This window comes from Asterias amurensis, chromosome 1 (assembly GCF_032118995.1).
Source record: "Asterias amurensis chromosome 1, ASM3211899v1".
NCBI lineage: Eukaryota > Metazoa > Echinodermata > Asteroidea > Forcipulatida > Asteriidae > Asterias > Asterias amurensis.
Genome location: NC_092648.1, coordinates 10,888,928 through 10,909,719, shown reverse-complemented (window position 1 = coordinate 10,909,719; position 20,792 = coordinate 10,888,928). Strand labels below are relative to the sequence as shown.

At 39.1% G+C, this 20,792-nt stretch overlaps 1 protein-coding gene across 1 annotated transcript in view; it reads left to right on the top strand.

Moving 5' to 3' along the window:
- LOC139943327 (gamma-aminobutyric acid type B receptor subunit 1-like) overlaps positions 1-20,585 on the top strand; it is a 29,297-nt gene extending 8,712 nt beyond the window's left edge. The window contains 19 exon segments of the mRNA XM_071940159.1: positions 5,303-5,440; positions 5,810-5,980; positions 7,329-7,430; positions 8,139-8,204; positions 8,962-9,162; positions 9,598-9,735; positions 11,054-11,179; positions 12,119-12,179; positions 12,537-12,729; positions 13,491-13,618; positions 13,888-13,965; positions 14,907-15,072; positions 15,834-15,966; positions 16,475-16,582; positions 17,134-17,286; positions 17,750-17,887; positions 18,643-18,831; positions 19,482-19,610; positions 20,340-20,585. Of these exon segments, the coding sequence (XP_071796260.1) occupies positions 5,303-5,440; positions 5,810-5,980; positions 7,329-7,430; positions 8,139-8,204; positions 8,962-9,162; positions 9,598-9,735; positions 11,054-11,179; positions 12,119-12,179; positions 12,537-12,729; positions 13,491-13,618; positions 13,888-13,965; positions 14,907-15,072; positions 15,834-15,966; positions 16,475-16,582; positions 17,134-17,286; positions 17,750-17,887; positions 18,643-18,831; positions 19,482-19,610; positions 20,340-20,567 (2,646 nt within the window). The 3' untranslated portion in view covers positions 20,568-20,585.
- The last annotated feature ends 207 nt before the right edge of the window (positions 20,586-20,792 follow it).

Genomic DNA, 20,792 nt, shown 5'->3' with positions numbered 1-20,792 from the left:
CCAGCAGCAGAATTACATGAACAGTTACATAGTTACAGTTACATGGAGTAAAACATTACATTACTATTTAAAATTGCCTAAATCTTACACAGAAAAACTGAGAGGGAGAAGTACTGTACACTCCTATAGGGAGGAGAACAGTAACTTAAAATGAATGAATTAAACATATGAGTAAAACATTACTCATCCACTAAAGGTTACGATCTATATATGGCAAGTAGATACACAAATGGTGTTATAGTGTTACCGCAAGCATCCCGATTGATCCCTCAAATCCCATTTAACTATAGATTGACCATGTAATTAGGCTGGTCGTTCTTAGTATTTCTAGTCATCATGTAATTAGGCTGGTCGTTCTTAGTATTTCTAGTCATCATCTAAAACCTAATGGAGAAATTGTGCTGGTGCTTCACTGTAACAGGTTTTAGATTACGCCGCACACTTTTATAAGGCAAGGTTGGTTGTGTATTAAAGCAAAGTAAATTGTTTTCCATCTTCAATTAATCCGTCGAGGTGATTGTCTTGGTCGTCTCTTGTCCCTTGGGGTCAATTTCACACAAACAATAATTGTTTTTTCCCTATAATTGGCTTCTTGTAAGTGCGCATTTCCGTCACTCAGTGACGCTCAATACGCATTAAAAGACAGTATTTACCTGCAAGGTATGTGGGACTATTGTTTGAATTTTAAGACCTATTCATTTGACATAGCACCATGGTGTTTTACAAGGTTATTTGGTACAATATACTGCCAATCAAACCATGAACACTGGGGCGAACCCCTCCTCTTTCGATGAGTGCACCGGGTTCTTTTACGCGCATGCATTACACAGCACACGGGACCAGTGGCTTTACGTCCCATCCGAAGGACAAAGCATAGTGGTTAAGTGCTTGCTTCAGGACACAGTGTTACGACTGGGACTCGAACCCACACTCTGCTGATCAGAAACACCGTAAGTTGAATCCGGTGCTCTTAACCGCCAGGTTGTGACACGCCATTATAGATTCCATACATAAATTGTACTCATCATCTAACAGTTGATGGAGAAATTATGCTGGTGCTTCAATGAAACAGGTCTTAGGTTACGAATCACACCTAACATAAGGCAAGGATTATTGTGCAAGCCAAATTCAATTGTTTTCCATCTTCAATTATCCGTCCGTCGGGGTGACTGGCTTTGGCGTCTCTTGTCCCTTGGGACCAATTTCACAAACAAATAATTGTTTTCCCTATATAATTGGTTTCAGTCTTAGTACAGCGCGCATAATCTATCACTCAGTGGCGCTTTAACATGCAGTATTTTCCAAGGTATTGGGATGCTTGATTTCGAGACCTCAAATTCTAAATCTGAGGTCTCGAAATCAAATTCATGGAACATTACTTCTTTCTAGAAAACTACGTTACTTCAGAAGGAGCAACTACGTTACTTCAGAAGGAGCTGTTTCTCACAATGTTTTATACTACCGACCTCTCCCCATTACTCGTTACCAAGTTAGGTTTCATGCTAAACATTATTTTGAGTAATTACCTATAGTGTCTACTGCCTTTAAGGCTGTTAGGACGATGTTCACACCATCTAAAGACGAGTAGTGTATACTCTAATAAAACCGCTGGACCATTCCCCTTTTCATCATTCAAGCATCATAACGTCATTATTTTCTCATTTCGCCTTCGTTCAAAGTATTATTCATAATCATTTCATTATAACACCTTGACCTACAACGTTGTTTTTTGCAAGCAATTTATTGCCATGTCCGTCCTGTTAATGGATTTAGACATAATTGCTCTTAACAATTAGAGTCGAGGTGAGTACAACATGAGTAAAAACAACAGACAAGCTATCGCATTTTTTGTAACTATTACACAATGCTTATACATGCAAATTCTAAATCGGAGGTCTCGAAATCAAATTCGTGAAAAATTACTTCTTTCTCGAAAACTATGCTACTTCAGAGGGAGCCGTTTCTCATAATGTTTTATACTATCAACCTCTCCCCATTACTTGTTACCAAGTAAGGTTTTATGCTAATAATTATTTTGAGTAACTACCAATAGTGTCCACTGTCTTTAAATTTATACGTTCTCCCGTAAGCAACTCATGCTTTATATGGTTTCTATTTAACTTTTATTGCACTAAATTTTGTTTTCGTGTACCAAAGATTTCGTTTTTCCCATTCAGATTTCAGCCGTTTTATTTCATTTATTATTAATCTTAAATTAGGGCACTTGACACTATTGGTAATTACTTAACATAATTGTTAGCATAAAAAAAACCTACTTGGTCACGAGCAATGGAGAGCTGTTGATAGTATACAAATATTGACTGCTTCGAGTGCTAGAAAATAGAACGCTCCGGGGATCACCGAAGGAGTCATAGTTTTAACCATTGCACGAGTAACAGCAGTCAATATTTGTTTTATAACACCCCAAACATTTCTAAATACTGTACTATTAAGTTACAGACCTGAATGTTACAATCCACGGACGACGCTAATACAGATTGAGAAAACTTTTACTGTACTGCATGTAATGTCATGTAAATCCGAAATGGTTACAAACTATTTATTTATCATCCTCGTACACGCAACGGACGTCTGGGTACTGCACCCCGTGTGATAGTCCTCGGACTAGCACATGGCAAACCGATGCACTATCATACGGCAAATCGATGCACTATCACACGGCCGTCGTCTAGTAAAACTAAGACATATCATGTGACGCGCTCTAAACCAACGAAAAGGCAGAATATTGGTAAGGGGTGTTATAATAATACAAAACATTGTGAGAAGTTCATGAGAACTTTCTCACTCAAATACTAAAATTCTTTAGACCTGAAGCTTTTTATAAGGCATCTGAAAACACACAACGTTAAGCAACAATGTTGTCCTTTCTAGCCATTATTCTCTTGCTTCGATGACCAATTTGATTCAAAAATTTCACCGATTTGTTATTTTATGTATATGTTGAGATGCACCAAGTAAGAACACTGGTCTTTGACAACTACCAAAGATGTCCAGCGCCTTTAATCTTACCTCTACTGCCTATAAATACACATGTTGAAATTGATGGCTGGCGCGCTCTTGCTGTTGGCTTACGACAGTGATCGAGTCTTGTGGTCTTAATTATGAACCTGAATAATCTTGTTTGACCAGTGAATCTAAACAGACTGAGTGTAATTACTCCTTTGACTGTCAAATTCCGAGTGAATGGAACACTTCGTTTTCAAACAAAATTGAACCGAATTGTTGTGAGGGAAAACAATTTCGGAAAGGGCTTACAAAAGGAATGTTGAGATAATAGGTTTTCTTCGTATGTGTCCTTGTAACCTCGCTCCCAGGGGGGTGATCGATCTCGCTGCGATCATAACGTACAGTGACGCGTGGTAGCGAGGCATGACCTTTCTCCAATCTCGGCAAGGACACAACATGTGGGTGCAAGTGTGAATTGGATTGCCTGATTGCAAAGGAGTCCGAAACCAATTACCTGATGTAGCAGGCTCGAAAGAAAAACACCCCAAACTACCAAACCGGGACCAATTTCATTGCTCTGTTTTAGGAACACCAAAACGAACACAATGTTTAACGAGCAACGCCTCTGCGATGTACACACACTGACGTCACCATGATTTTATTTATTTATTCATCTTTTAAATCTTTAGACATACATAATATCTACAAGTTGTACAGGGGCTGTCAAGGTTAAAACAAAAGCATAAAAACTGTCATCAAAAGATGATGATATTTAACACATAATTCAACGCTTACGAAGCCATGTACGTGCACGATTTTAGAGGGCAGGTAATCCATCTTCAGTTGGACAAATCCAGTGCTAGAGCCCATGATCTTCTAGAAATCCTTAAAGACTAAGATCCTTTGTGAATCCAAGGCTTCGGCTTTGGATTCGGCTTCAAGCTGCGTCCTCTCGTCTGAAGCCCCGATTACTTATACGCAATGCACACGCAATTGCCAAAACAGCCTCGGGTACAAGCCGTGGTTTCGAAAAGGGACTATGTCCGACACCACCACTATCCCCACTATATAGTCAACTCGCCGTTTGAATCTGCTACTTTTCCATTGAACATGACGGCAGCCGAGATCTGAAGTGTCTGATGCAAAGACTACGAAACAAAGCGTGTCGTAGTACCTTCAAGTCCATGTGACCTGTAGAACAACGACCAGACAAAACCACCAAGACCACGTTAACAACACTAGGCCGAATATCGGCAAATAATGTTTCGTGTGCATTTTAAAGCAAATTTAAATTCAAAATCAACTCAGAGTAATGTAAGGAAAACTATAGGAAGCAGTTAAACTGCTTGACGAGACATTGAATCGAAGGTGAATAATTGCAGTTTTGAGTGGCGAAAAATCGAATTAAATTTTGAATGATAGAATAAGTTGACACAGCAAAGCATTGAATTGAAGTTTTATCTATTGGATTCGTTGACGCAGCGTTGAATTGAAGTTTGAATTTTGGGATTTGTTGTTGAAGTATTCAAATGAAGTTGCAGCTGTTGTATTAAGTGCTGAGTTATTGAAATTGAACTTTGAGAAACAAAAATGATTACTGGCGATATAACAAATTCAAGTTTGAGATACAATTAGACACGGCAAAGCATTGATTTGTTTTTTTAATTATGGACAAGTGTCAATTATTTATGAAGCTTCGAAGGTACATTAACTTAAACTGAACAAGACATGATAGAGTTATTGGATTTAACTCAATTGAAGAATATAATAAAAGTCAATATGAGTCTTACCCAATAACAATCAATATAGAGTGAGTATTTTAAATTATTTCTTTGTCTTCGTTCCTTGTCTTGTCTCGTACTGCACAAAACTGGGGGATAGTGGGTTGATTTTTGGTAAAATTGGTGTAATTGGTATAATCGGTCTGTCCTTGCAGTTAGTGAGTTCTATGCAGTGATTGTCAATAGGTAACAGTGTACCAATGCTTCACCCATTCCTAAGTTTTGCACCTCTGCTTTGTTAGTAATGTTGGCCAAAGTTTATAAACTGTCACTGATAATACTATGAAACATCAATGATGTATTATATAATGTGAGGGCATTACCAAATAAATGCTCATTGAATAATGACCATCATGCATCGTATTAACTTTTAAATGAAGAAAACAAACTCAAAAAGCGCATAAAAAGCCGTATACTATTTATGTGCTAGAAACCTCAAGAATTCTTGAGGATTTTATGATATTCAAAGAGAGATGGGGTGTTAAAGTATCTGTACCTGTACACCATACTAACATGGTGCAAATTTTAATGCTTATCATTTGTATTTTGCAAAGTGTGATGCGGGACTGGGTACCAGACACTTCTTTGAGCAGATACACGAGCCTCCTCAGAAGTTAATGCTGATTGGTCCAGCTTGTTCCACCTCTGCTCAGGCAGTGGCCCAAACATCATTTTATTGGAATCTCATCACGGTAAGCCTTTTTCATTTTTAAGAGGGGAGTTGGCCACTCACATATATGTGAATGTCCAATGTCCAATATTGAAATAGCAAAGCAGACTTACAATGTACATTGCGTGAATATCCAATGTCCAATAAATCTGTGTGGATATCCAACGTTTAATATCGAAGTTGCAAAGAAGACATTCACTGTATAAAAGCCTACGGGAAAATCCAATGCAAATAAAAGCGACAAAGCAAAGAAGACATTCGCTTCACGAACTAACTTGAACATTCGTTGTCCAATATCGAAATAGCATAGCAGACGTTTGCTCCAACATGTGACATCCCAATGTCCAATATTAAACTGGTAACTTGCTTGTGCTATTTTTTTTTTCTGCAGATGTCTTACTCGGCAGCCTCATCAGCCCTGTCCAACCGTGTTGTATTTCCATACTTCTACCGCACCTACATGCCTGATACCATGCTGAACAGAGCCCGAATGCGAATCGTTCGAGACTTCGGCTGGAAACGAGTTGCCACGATCAATGAGAATCACGATCTTTTTGCACTTGTAAGAAGACTTTTGTTTCCAAGAGTGTTTGTTTGTTTGTTTGTTTTTTTGTTTCGTTTGTTTGTTTGTTTGTTTGTTTGTTTGTTTGTTTGTTTAGAAAATCTTCCCATGAAGGGAATTCGGCAAACTCCAACAAGGGGATATACACGCCAAGCTGGCAACAGCCAATCTCTCTCATACAAACATTGTTTTAACACATCGAGAATTTGTGATTCACTAGCCGTTATGGAAATCAGCGGTTAGCTGGGGGATTTGAACCTACAACCTTATGATTGCAAGTCTTGCGGTCTAACCGCCTAATCACTTGACAATTTTTGCTATGAAAATTGTATTATTATCTTCATTTTTAGTTTTGTGTTGTGTAACGCACGTAACATAACCCAGTGCACCTATCAAAAAGAGAAGGGGTTCGGCCCGGTGTTCCTTGGTTTGATTGGCTGCCTATCACGCCACAGCACCTTGTAAACCAGTACATGGTGCTATGTAAAAGGAGTAGGTCTCATAACTCAAACGTAGTCACACATACTTTGCAGGAAAATGCTGTTAGTTAAGGGCCTTGAGCGTCACTGCTGAGTGTAGGATATGCGCGTTTTATAAGAAGCTGCCAATATTATTATTAATCAAGAAGTAGGTGCATCTGCTCTTTGACTTTTTCAAAAGTTTTCATAAAATTCACGCACTCGGGAATTGTTTTTTTCTATTTCGGGAAAATGTACATTTAATCAAATTAGCAGTTTTATATGGAGCTCACCGCAAAGTTAAGTCAACTTCCTAGGGGTTGACCATGACTCAAATGAATGTCAAAATCGCTTAACAAGCTCGCAGAAATTTAGGTCACGGCTTATTAATCTTTCCACCCACTTAACATGTTTTTTTTAAATTGTACTTTTGGGTTGGAAAAACAGGGCACTGGTTTGTCAATTCAAAAAGGATTTCACACGGATTCTGCGTCAATTTAAGCTTTGTGTTTTAGTATTTTTGACAAAGATTCAGGGGTCACCCTAACCCAGAATTGCGTCAGGCCCGGATCCGGGTAAATTCTGACCCAGGAATATTTAGCATGTGATAAGAGGAACAAAATGTTAGAAGACACATGCTACACACATTTACAAAGTGCCAATATATACGTCTGTTGGCGTTTAATAACAAAAACTATGGAATGGCAAAAAGGCAAGTATCCGATCAACTCATCAATCGGTCTTTTACATCGATCGATCGGTGCTTGTCGAGACCGATCAGTTGGAAAGACCGATCGATACGTTTCACGGATTACTCGCCTTTTTTGCGTTCCATACGAACCATTATGCACTACTTCTGAAATTATCCTTCAGTACTTCTTCGTCTTCAGGCAATCAATGATATGATCAACCTGCTGAAAGCTGATAACATCACCGTCATATCTTCAGAATCGTTTGATGAAGATCCAACCAATCAAATTGCGAATCTTAAGGTAAAGTTATTGCCGTGTAGTGGCACCGGACTCAAGCTCTGGTGTTTCCGGATAACAACATTAAGCATTGCTTACCACTGAACACACGCCTGATTGCCTTAAGAAATAAGGGTTAAGACCATGCCACATGAGGCAACTTACAGGCAACCAGTTCCAGGCAATCTCCAAGAAGAAAAGGCATTAACATTTCAATGTTCTGATGTTTTGTTTGTTGATCGCAAGATATTTTTGAAAATTTACTCATGTGCTACCGGAGTGGTCCTGTAGCATGCACTGTAGTTGGTTGCCTCCAGGTTGCCTGTAAAAGTTGCCTCGTGTGACAAGAACCTTACCCTTAAGAACTCTTCAGAAATAAGGGTAACTCTTCAGAAACAAGGGTAGGTAATCCTTGGAAACCTATCATATTAATAAGGGTAACCATTTAGAACCCCTCAGAAATAGGGGTCACCCTTAAAACAGGGGTCATCCTTCAGAACCCTTCAGAATTCCTTCAGAATTTTTTTTGGATAATCACGACTATTCCATTTTCTGACAGTTTCACACTTGAAATGGAATAGTCCGGATGTTAAGACCCACCCAGTGCACTGCGAGGCTCACCAACCAAGATTTTGCGCCCATACCACAAGTGTATAATTCTCTAATTACTTGTAATAATTTCGTTTTCTTATCTACATAACTTAGTACTTCTCATGTGTTTTTCTTTCATAGCTTCTGGATGCACGTGTAATTATAAGCAACACCTACGAAGGCAAAGCAAGACGTGTTTTCTGTGAGGTAAGATCTGTATCAGGTACTTTACTTTACTTAAAACGTCTGAATACCAACGCTAAAATATTCCAACATTTACCTCCATACACCATCCAAGATACAATATTTAAAGGAATGTTACAGAATTGGTAAGAAACAAAAATCGTGATGATTACATATTTACATCAAACTAACACGGTCTAATGATGATGATAGTAGAAAACATCCCTTCAAAGATTTCTGTTTGAAATGTCTCATACTTGATGATAAACAAATAATCTAATTTCGCGTTTGGAGTTTATCGCTCAGTGAGCGTTTTAATCAATTTGGTTTTGGCATTGATGCAATTGCAAAATTTGTAATCTGGTTTTCACTATTCTCTCGTGACCCAGATGGCCGATCGATCTCAAAAACCAATTCATTATGTAATTTTCTTTTAAAATGTTTTCTGAACAATTCCCAATAATAATTACATCTAAGTGATCTACAGCAAGCTTTCATCTAAAGCTTCAAGGTTTCCTGCGGTTTAGAGAGAGTGACGCACAAACATTTCAATCACAGAAACGTTTCTGCATGAAAAGCTTATCTGATTCCGAATTTTAATTACGGATTTCTTTCGGCCGTATCTCAAAAATGCTACCACCATTTGAACTGAAATGTTCACAGGTTAGCGTTATTGCATACATTTAGTGTAGGATCAAAACAATCGAAATAATCCAAACATCAAAGTACCATTTGCCTTTTGATAGATAATAATTTTTAATTGTCATCCCCCGTTTAACAGGCTTGGAAGCAGGGGTTGACTGGTCCTGGTTACGTGTGGTTCGTGATTGGCTGGTGGAGCTATAGATGGTGGACGTTTGATGACGAGTGGGCAGGGAAGTGCACTCAGGACGAGATCGTTAAGGCAGTGGAGAGCTCGTTCTACATAGCAACTGAGAGTGTCGTCTTCGGGGAAGACAGTGCAGAAACAGTGGCTGGAATTGTACGTCAAATTGTTTTGTTCTTCCCGCTCAATTTAATTGATATAATGGTTTTCAATGAAACAACCTTTTCTATTACATTTAAATATATATAAAACACGACGTGAGAGTAAAAAAAAAAATTATGATTGTGGTTGAACAAAGATACATTGACTAGAGTGGGACTCGAACCAATGACTTTCGGATGAACGTCCTGGTGCTATATCAGCTGATCTATCAAGCCCTATGTTGGTGGTCTCCCTATTCTCTCAATGTATTTGTTCGTTTTGCCAGTCTTTACACTGTTAACTTCCTAGTACCCAGGGACCACACCCAAGTTTACGAGACAATCTCAGAAGCGGCAGCCAAGGGGACAACCTTAGGAGTTGCGGCTTGTTTTTTTCAGATAATTAAATACGAAAAACTAATATTGTTCTTTTTGTAAAATTTGTCTCCAGACTCCGTTGGAGTTTGACCATGAGCTTCGGCAAAGACTTTCTCTCCCGCGTTACGAGAGCTACACGTACAATGGAATAGCGACCTATGGCTATGACGCGGCTTGGGCCATTGCACTCGCTCTCAACCGCTCTGCTGATGTGAGTTTGTTACTTCCCTAGTGCAGAATTTTATAATAGGAAGAAACAAAGTACACCACCCGTGTTTTTTTTAAATCAATTTCTTATGTCCTTGAGGTCACAACGACTCTCCCATATTGTTCAGCCTGGGGAGACGGCATCGATAATTGAAAAACAGTTTAAATCAACATTGATTTTGCGGATTAGAGTTCCATATTCAAACTCAAGCTTCCCTTGCACCTCGGAAAATTATATTAACAAGCAAGGAGGACAAAACAAAACGTCAGAGAAACGCAAATGTACGCCGTAATAGAAGTTGCCTAGTGTTAGCATAGCACTCAACGCAGAAACAAAGATTCACCCGTATTGTACGAAAGTAAATATATATATGGACAGTTCAATCTTCTTTAAAAGATTCGGGTACTGGATTCGGGTCAAAATGTCCACATATTTACATTAAACTTACAGAGTTTGAAGATAATGATAGTGGAAAGTTTCCCTTCAGATATTACTGACTAAGGTTGTGTAGTTTTTGAGAAATGAGTAAAACAAGTCACAAAATAGTTTTAGTCTCATGAGACCAAAATTATTTTAGCATGTAAAATCCCCTTAACCAGTTATGATATTATACCAAAACCATAGCATAACTGGTTAATGCGTTTTTACATGCTAAAACTGAGTTGAAAATTATTACTTTTACTCATTTCTCATAAAATACAGCACCTCAGTAAGTAAAATTTCAAGGGAAGCTTTCTACTATCACAATCTTCAAACTGTGTAAGTTTAATGTATATCTGTGGACATTGTGTTTTTTGTTAGGAAAAAGTACATAATATACCCTTTAAGGTTTCAGTCGAGAAAACCTACAGTGAAACGTTTTGTGGTTGTACATTTACACAGCTCACCATTATGTTAAAAAGAAAGACTGCAATTCAATTCCCCGGAAATACATTTTTTTACAGCGACTGTTTTTAGTAAAATAAAATAAGAACTATCATACGTCCTGAATTTAGACCATACGTAATTTTAGTTACGATCAAAATCCCGCTATGTTTAAGTACAGTTTTAGGCTATAAAGTTGGAACTATACGCTGGGTGTAAAATGTTGGGCTACATTTAGATGCATGTTTGGGTTTACATTCAGTACAGCGATGTGATGTGACTGCATTTATTACAAAGCTGCAGGTTTGGGGTAACATTTAGGTACAATAAAGGACCCAATTGTATGATGAGCCAAACTAAGGTATTGGTATACAAGGGCGACCAAATTCAGGTAATTTCATTTAAAATTTAACCACACTCTCGTGTAATTTGACTTCATTCTCTGCTTCTCCTCAAGATTCTTCAAACGACAAGATTTAAAGATGGAAGTACCAGGAGATTAGAAGATTTCACTTACGACGATAAGGAAATGAGTCAACTGTTTTTTGATGCTCTTGACAAAACCAACTTCTATGGTGCATCGGTAGGTTACAGGTCCAGTGGTTATACTGCAGGACTTGCAATCACAAGGTTATGGGCTCGAATCCTGCCAAGCTAACCGCTGATTTTACATAGACTAGAACATGTATTGTCGTCCTAGATGGACATTTGCATCGGGGGTAAAGAATTTTGATTTTGTTCTACCAGTTTATACACCAATGTATGGTACTTCCCAAAATTCTGTAAAAAAAAAAATCAACAGCGAATTAATGGTAGTGATTCGAACTTAAGACCTTTGCAATTTTAGAGCAATGTCTTATCATCTAGTTACTGATTAGAACCAAAATTTCGTGATCTGTGCAACTCATAACCATAGATTTAAAACCAATGTTTTTATGAGAGAGATTGGCTGTTAAGTTACCAGCTTGGTGTTTATGAACCCCGTTTAGAATTTGTTGAGTGTCCTTGACGGGAAGATTTTTTAGACAGACATGGCAGATTACTTTTTCATATTTGATCGGCAATTGGTCATTGTATATAGTCAATTGTAAAAACGTCAACGATTGATGGACGGCTCAGTTAGCTTTGGTCTTGCAATAACATCATAACTACGGCAACCTGTTGTTGGCAGGCAACTATTTAGCCCTTTTGATTAATGGTGGATACTAAACAATGAGAGCACTGTCTGTTAGTGTTACTCAAACCGAAACAATACTAAACAACAAACAAAACAAACACGATCTTATGAAGCGCAGATAGCTACCAAAAAATGCTAAAGGCGCTGTAATTAAAGAAAAGCAAAACAAAAGGGAAACGTTTGATTTGTTCAATTGACCTTTGAAAGGGCAATTATACATTTCCCCTTATAAGAATGGATCGAAAGACGAGAGAACTATTGCTAAAAAAAGTGAATGATCGTCAAATTGTAAAAAAAAAACCCATAATAAAACGTGCTCATTATTATTATTATTGTGTTTTTTAGGGTCCAGTAAGCTTTCTCGGAGCTGACCGTATTTCTGTGACGCAGATTGAACAACTAAGAGGTACCAACCAAGACTTTCATCTATTTAAAAATAGAACACAGCGCATTAGATCGGGTATCAATAATTTTTGATACACGTCTTGAATTTGCATCAAGAGTCTGATTCCCTGATCGAGACGTTGAGTGCATTCCATGAAGTACAATAACAGCAAAAAGTAAATTCAAAGTGCATCATTCGCGATAACAAACAAACAAACAAATATATTTTAAAGGGAGTTTTGCACCATGACATCTTTTTGCAAACTTGAGCTCTCGATGGGTAAATTTTGTATTTGATTTAAAATTGGTAAGGGTTGATACGAATGTGTTAGAATGGTAAAACGAACTATCCCTTTCTTTACTTTGTTACATGTATAAGTTGGTTGTTGGCCACACTGGGTGCTGTACAACGATTCGTGTTACCTCTTCGTTGACCTTCCAACAACCGCTGACGAAGCGGCAACATACTGCAGTGAAAACGACGCGAGCGAACTGGCGGCAGTCAGCAGTCTCTCCCATAGTGATTTTCTCACTCAAGCCTTGAGAGACTCCGAGTCTAATAACACCGAGTGGTAAGGGAGCAATGATGCAATGATTTATTTATAACAATCCTCCATTATTTTGAAGAACTTTACTCTATTGGCTCATTTTATGTGACGTTACAAGCAAGCAGCGCCCTCAAATGACGTTAATGAAGACATTATAATTGCGCATATCGCGTACGCCACAGCCTGAACATCTGACCTAAAACTTCGAGGCTCGTGAATTACACTAGAAAAATGCCTGAGCCGACGCTCCTTCCAAATGGAACATTGACCCCACACTGATTTTTAACAGAGATTCGCAGTCAAATCATACGCACATGTAAACATACAAAACAACACTACATGCATGTTACCTGTACACAAACATTATGCACGTTGCATGCAGACGACCGAAAGTGCAGGGTGCAGGTGACCTGATCGGACCAATCAAAACAAAGATATAAAAGGTTTACTTCACTGCAAGTTTATCCAATGAAATTACTGGGAATGTAAGACTAGTGTCTGTCTTTAGCCTTCTGGATAGTATAAATTTACATATTGTTTTTGCCTCAAGGGAACTCGCCTTGTATAATACAAAAATAAAGTCTGCAACAAAATAGAGCTTCCAAATTTAAAACAAATTTATTTAAAACCTAAGTGATCAAATACTACAACTGTCGGTATGTGCAGTTATAGGGTTGCTAGAACGCCAAAACAGTTGTTCAGAACAATTGAATTTCCTTAACACAAGAAAATGTGCTTTAGTCCGCGAAGAATAATGACCAATGTAATTTCCCCTTTTCCTTTAGGCTTGTGCACATGACGGGTAGTAACATGAGTAACTCTTGCTCTGCATTGAGCTTGATTGATGGTGAATGGGATCTTGTGGCGACTAATTGCAGTACACCACTTCCATTCATCTGCCAAGATGCAGCAGGTTAGATTTTGTTTTATAAGAAGCGAGATTTTTTAACAAGAAACCGTATTACAAAGTAAAATTACTATTGAAATAAAAAGCATTGATAATAACAATTGTTAGACATGAATAGCCAAGAAGAAACTGCAAAGAAGGTGATTTAAGAGACTGCACACAAAATTCAGAATCAACTATGATAACTTTTTTAGTTAATTGCTCGTCTACTTCGAACCGCGAATCTTCCCAGAACGAATATTATTTAATGGTAGTATTACTTTTTCTTTCTCAAGAATATTTAGAGATTACTGTTGGTAACTACGACACGGCTAATGACATACTAGTTATGGACTCTGAACTTTTCTGGCCTGGTAAGTCAAATTGCATTTCTTAAAAGTAGTGACTTTTTTTAAATAAGGGAATCAATGTGTCGTGAAGAGGTTTTCAACTAGTGGTTTAAACCGAACGAGGCCTGCCGTCGATTTCACAAAACTCTTCCTAATTTAAGACTAATCTAAAGACCCAGGACGATTCCCAAGCCTGCATTGTAGCATGCAGACCTTAAGATTAATCCTAAGTTAGGAAGAGTTACTCGTCCTAACTCGAGAAATGACGAGTCCTAACTCTTTGAGAAATCGACCCCTGGTTCTTGATCATTTTACCGAGACGAAGTTCGCCATGGACGCGGTAAATGAACACGGGAGATAGACCTTTGACGCGATAAATGTCACGTGCTGACGGCAACTTGGTCACGTGCTGACGGCAACGCACAGAAAATGTACACGGGAGATAGGCAATGGCGACCCCCATGCCAGAACCCGCGTATGTACGCGCGGCCGATCTAGTTATTCTATTATATATCTATGGTCCCGGCCGTTGCTCTCGACCAATAGGAATAAATAAACTGTCTTATAAGCACAAGGAGAGGGAGGGGGGGGGGGCTCATCTGTCACGCCCATGTTTCAACACTTGTTACTGGTCATAAACAATGGTTTATACACACCCACGTGACGCGCTCTCCACCAATAGGATTAGCGAAACCGTCTGAGGTATTTATTAATGCAAAATAAAATAATTGCCAATTATTTTCCCAAGACGAACAAAGTCACTTAATAAAAGTGAAAATAAGTGTCACCATGTGGAAGGGTCCCGATGAATTACAAACAAAATGGTGGCCACTCCGAAAGTTTTTATGTCGTGACGTCATGCAGCTTGGTCAGCCCAAAGCTACTCAAACGCACCGAGGTCGACCCGGGGAAACTTATCAAACGCACCCATTAAAACATGGTTTACTCTGATGATCTGTTCGTAGGAGGCGTGGTACCATTGGATAGAACACCAGTTATTGTGAAGAACAGAGTGGACGTGTATGTCGGAATCCACTTAAAAACATTCATCTGCTTCACTGCTCTGGCAGGGATTGGAATTTTACTGTCGGTTGCCCTTTTAGTCTTCAATTTGAAATATCGCTCACTGAGGTAAGCATAAATAAGGGAATAAAGGGGTAGCGACGAGTTCTTAAACGGCATGCCGGTTTTAAACTGCCGCGGCAGTTTAAAACCGGTAGGGTCGCTGCCGTGTGATAAAGTTATGACTGATTGTTGCATTGTATGACTCGGACGACAGTTTCCGGATCCGTTCGTGCGCGTATAGTCTTATTGCAAGACGTTCCCGTTTTCCAAGAAACGTCTTGCACTAAGATTAGCGCGTAGTGACCGAAAACAACCGGTTATAAACAGAGCTGCACTGGTCATTAGCAACCGTTTAAATACCCCACGTGACGCGCTCTCCACCAATAGGAATAACGAAACTGTCTGATGTATTTATGAATTTACTATTGCTAACAATTTTGGAAGACTGGACTTATTTCTAGTTTGTGACATTTTACCAAAATAGCTCATGGATGAACCAAATGCGCATGGTTGTTGCACAAAGGATTCTGGATGAAATCCAAGTCGAAGTAACCACACGGAGTATGATAAACCGACCATTTGTGGGTCAAGGTGACCTGGAAAGTGGTTTAGAAATCTGATTTGTATAGAATTTGGCACCAGTCGGATCCTCTTGAGTCAGTTGAAGGCTCAGAAATGGGTCAAGCACCACAGTAACCGGAGTCAAGGAGAATTTCTAGAGAGTAAAAGTAAATAGTTTTTTTTTGCATACCGACGAGTTCTTTACATTAATCTAAATTCAATTGAATTTAAATAAACATGATGGGTATTGATGCAATTTGTTTCAGAATTGTACGGATGTCGAGTCCTAATCTGAATAACATCATCTTGATAGGAACCTCATTGGTTTACGCTTCTGTTATTATTCACGGCATCGACAGAAATCTTGTGGATGTGGAGTATTTGCTCTTCTTTTGCCATGTAAGTTGACTTAGAACTTTTAAAACATCGAATGAATATCCCCTCATAAGAATTCATGGAATTCCAATGACACCGGTGACACGATAGAGGGAGTACTACAATGCCCCATAACAGAGCCGTATATGGGGAGAGTTACGGCAATTTGCAATTAGAAGCCATTTTGTTCCCACAGACACGCATAAGCGAACACGGGGTGCCAGACTAGCCTGCCCACTGGTTTGTGCTGCATTTGGAGACAACATGGCGTCCAGCAACCACGTGACCAAAGAAAATTGGTCCCTTGATGTCGCAACTCTTGTCGTAACCACACAGCTCTGCCCAATATCGACCACTCCTACACATACCATTTACGTTTTCCAAAAGTATTTTTATAATTATATGGCACATTTCAAACACTAAACACGAACTTGAGTCTTACTGTTTGTACAAACAAATTGACAATATAGATTCAAAGAAATGATATGGGAAATTAAACTGACTGTTTCCTTGTGAACCCGTTACTCAACAGGTCAGAGTGTGGTTGCTATCCGTGGGTTTCGTCTTAGCGTTTGGAGCAATGTTTAGTAAGACGTGGCGAGTACATAAAGTAGTAGCTTTTAAGACTCCTAAAAGAGTAGTAAGTACAACTTGTTACTGAGTAAAGACCCCTGCCATGACGCAATACGCGGCCACTCTTTGTAGAAACATAATGTGAACACTTCTGAATCAGTATTGTCCAGAATTTCCGCACGTATCTACCAAACAATGTACTCAAGGCGCTGAGTATATACAAACTTTCAGAAAGATAGGTTATTGCAGTGATGCATTTTGAGACCCAATAAGTTGGCACCATATACGGGTTTACTTAAGGTGAGTGCTACGGCGCATACAGCAGCCACAGCCAGGAACACCGGGGCGAACCCCTTCTCTTTTCGATAAGTGCACTGGGTTCTTTTACATGCGTTCAACACATGGGACCAACGGCTTTACGTCCCATCCGAAGGACGAAGAAAAAGTTGTTTGCCTAAGGACACAAGTGTCACGACTGGGGACTCGAACCCACACTCCGCTGATCAGAAATACCAGAGTTTTAATTCGGTGCTCTTAACCGCTCGGCCACGACACTTTACAAAATACAATTTACCACACTTTTATGTTTGACGTTTTTACAATCAATTTGCATTGAAGGTGGTGCAAGATCGAAAACTCCTAGCGATGGTAGCCATTTTGTTTTTAATCGATGTCGCCATTTTGTTGCCGTGGCAGCTCATCTTCGCTTGGCGAACAGAAACGATGTTTCTTCCAGAGCAGGTACACAGATAACTTGATTAAATATTAATAGTTATGAAGTACAACAAAATGAAATTTATAACTAAAAAGCACAAATGAAATGTACTTATTTATGAAGGTTCGGATACATGTTTATAAATACCATCTTATGGTATATGGTCACCATCAGACTCTACTTGGCTTCTGGAACGCACGATTTGTCCTAAATACTCTCAATTTAACCGCTTACAAAAGTATTCTACCTTGCTAAACCAACAAAAATCATTTACACTTTTTAATAAAAACTTGAAAACATGTTTTCACATTGATTGGATTGCTCTTTGTTTATATTTTTTATATTGACTTGTAGTTATCTTGCTCCAGATCGTATCATCACAAACCGCTGTGATATTGATGGAATGGTGGTATAGACAATTATGTTGTACATGTGTATGTATACGGATACAATTTATGCGTATCTTACATGGATCTGAGCACAGATGTTGGTATCATTTTATACCTTTTCTTACAACAGGAACAAGCAACAGTTATACTGGTTCCGTTTGTAGAGTTCTGCACAGGTGATTACTATTTATACTGGAGCATCGCTCTCTTCTCGTTCAAGGGACTTCTGCTGATATTTGGCGCCTTTTTGGCTTGGGAGACACGTCAGGTTTGGATTCTCTCTCTCACTCTTTCTCTCGATAAACAGTTGATGACGTTTCCGCATCGACTTCAAACCTACTTGTAATTGTACTAATTTACAAACGTTTAACTTTGCAAGGGTTCGTTTTCCCCCATTTATATTTTATGGTCGCACAGTTCCTCACTAAACCGCAATCGAGGAAAGTATGTGCGGGATTTGAGGTGTAGTTTGTTCCGGTCCATAAGTGCAAGTGGGTACAACACTGGCAATACAAATATGTTATAAGGTTTGTTTACAGTTATGTTTGGGTTACATTTTAGTCCGGTCTATATTATATGAAGCCTTGGCATATAACCTGGTATAAGGTTCGGTTTCAGTTAGTTTGGGGCTACTTCTAGAAACAAGGTGTACACAGTTTGGGCTACATATGCGTTAGGGCTCAAATGAATAAGGTCTAGGTGACAAGGGTATAAGATTGGGGTTACGTTGAGGAACAATGATTGGGCAACACTTAGGTCTGTGTTTCGGACTACAGTTTGGAATAAGATTTGGGCTACGATGAAGTCCAGCTATCACTCTAACTTCAACATGTTGACATCTAAGAGATAAACCGGCGATTAAGCAATGGAATATGTGTACTTGCGGAGCAGAGCATTGGCCAATGAACAACCTCATTGACTTATTAAGATGCCCTACTCAAATGAAGTCATTTGCATAATCTGTATATAAGGAGCTGTTTAAATTGGACAATTGGAAATGTTTATGTTTCTTATCTATTATAGGTAACGATACCAGCTTTGAACGACAGTAAGTTGATTGGTATGAGCGTGTACAACGTGGTTATCTTATGCATCGTGGGTCTCGCTGTCAACCTAGTCTTGGGTCAAGACCCTGAGACTCTCTTCATATTCAACTCATGTATCTCCATGTTCTGTACTACACTCACAATCCTCATCGTCTTCTTACCAAAGGTACCTACATTAAATATATCAAGGTTTGAGAATGCTCGACAGAAGCGTTTCAAAGTGCTTTAAACATTAGGGTCAATCATTTCTTAAACCATTTTAGCTCCCTGGAAAGGAGGGGGGGGGGGGTATACAACCTTGCTCAGGGCCACAAGTGTCACGACCTGGACTCGAACCCACAGTCTGCTGAACATAAACACCACATTCGGTGATAATCCGCTCCGCAACGACACCCCGGCCAAGCTCTGGTGTTTCTGATCAACGGAATGTTGGGTCGACTTATAGCCGTTACACTTGCGCCAAAAAGCAATACATGATGCTTCGTCCTTCGGATGGGACGCCGTTGGTCCCGTGAAATACGTAACACACAAATAAGAACCTAGTGCACTTATCGAAAACAGAAAGGGGTTCACCCAGGTGTTCCTGGTCCGATCGACAGCATATTGCGCCACTAGCACCTTGTAAAGCATTACATGGTGCTAAGCAAGGAGTAGTTCTCTATATTCAAACGTAGTCCCACATCTTGCAGGAAAATACTATATGTTGAGCGTCACTAAGAGACGGCCACTACTTCTACTATGTCTAATTGGCTCAGCCACGGTTGAAGTATTGGTGGTCTAGGCCAACTGGGTTTTGATTGTTTATACCAAACGCAGGTATTCGCTGTTTGCAAGAAAACACATGACGATCCAATCAACGAGTCCAAGCTAGCAGTGTCATCGTCAACGGAGACTAACAATGAGATCATGAAGGAATATTGTCGAATGAAACAAAGCATTGTCGAGGTAAGGAGTTGAAGAAGAAAAAAATTAAGAAGGAGAAGAAAAAAAATATCAAAAGCAAAAACCATAATATCCCATTTAAGTTTGGCCATTGCCAAGCTTTCCCATGCAGTAGTACACAATTAAAAACGCAGCTGTCCTTGGGAGGTTTCTGAAATAAGTGGATTGCTTCCCAAGAATATCACTTACAGCATACATTTTTATTCAACTTAGACGCATGGCTTGACAACCATGGTTGGGAGATAGCGCCCTCTAGTGTTTATATATAACAGTTCCCATGTTGAGAACAACGATGATGAGTATTTTAAAGACACTGCGCAGAGACACTTTTGATAATGGTCAAAGATCAGTCTTCTAACTTGGTGTATCTCAAAACATGCATAAAATGTGATTTTTTAAAACTTAATTGGTCGTCATAGTTGCGAGACAATAATGAGAGAACAACACCCTTGTCACACGATGTTGAGTGCTTTCAGATGCTTGATTTCGAGACCTCAAAAACTAATTCGAGGTCTCGAAATCCAATTCGTGAAAAATTACTTCTTTCTCAAAAACTACACTACTTCAGAGGGAGCTGTTTCTAAAAATATTTATGCTATCATCAGCTCCCCATTACTCGTTATCAAGAAAGATTTTATGCTAACAATTATTTTGAGTACTAATTACAATAGTGACCGTTAAACTTGTTATTATGTTCAAATATTTTTATGGCATTTTCTCGCTGACCCACAGCTTCAGAAGAAGTTAAAGGAGTCAGGTGGCGACACCTCAACCGGGCAAACCACAACCAGGGACGGTCAACTGAAACTCAACGGATATAACTGCGGTGTGTGGTGTTGTGGAATCATGTGTGGGTGCTCACCAAACGATAGCGGATCTCAACAATCCACTGACGAGAACGGCATTGAACACTACGTCCACACCAATGATGTGGACTTGTCTTTGGAAACAACCTCATAGAAACTTCTACCCCATAATATGTACTTCACCTTTGCCATGTTAAAAAACATGCATTACATCACACAATATTGCAATGGGACTTTTTGTGACGCTAGGTAGCAGTGGACAACCTTGTACCCAAACGTAGCCAAAAAAATGTAGTACGTTTTAGGTTTGGGCAACATCGAGGTCTGGCAACTTAAGTAGAAGTTGAGGCAACAATGATGTCATGCAACATTATGTAGG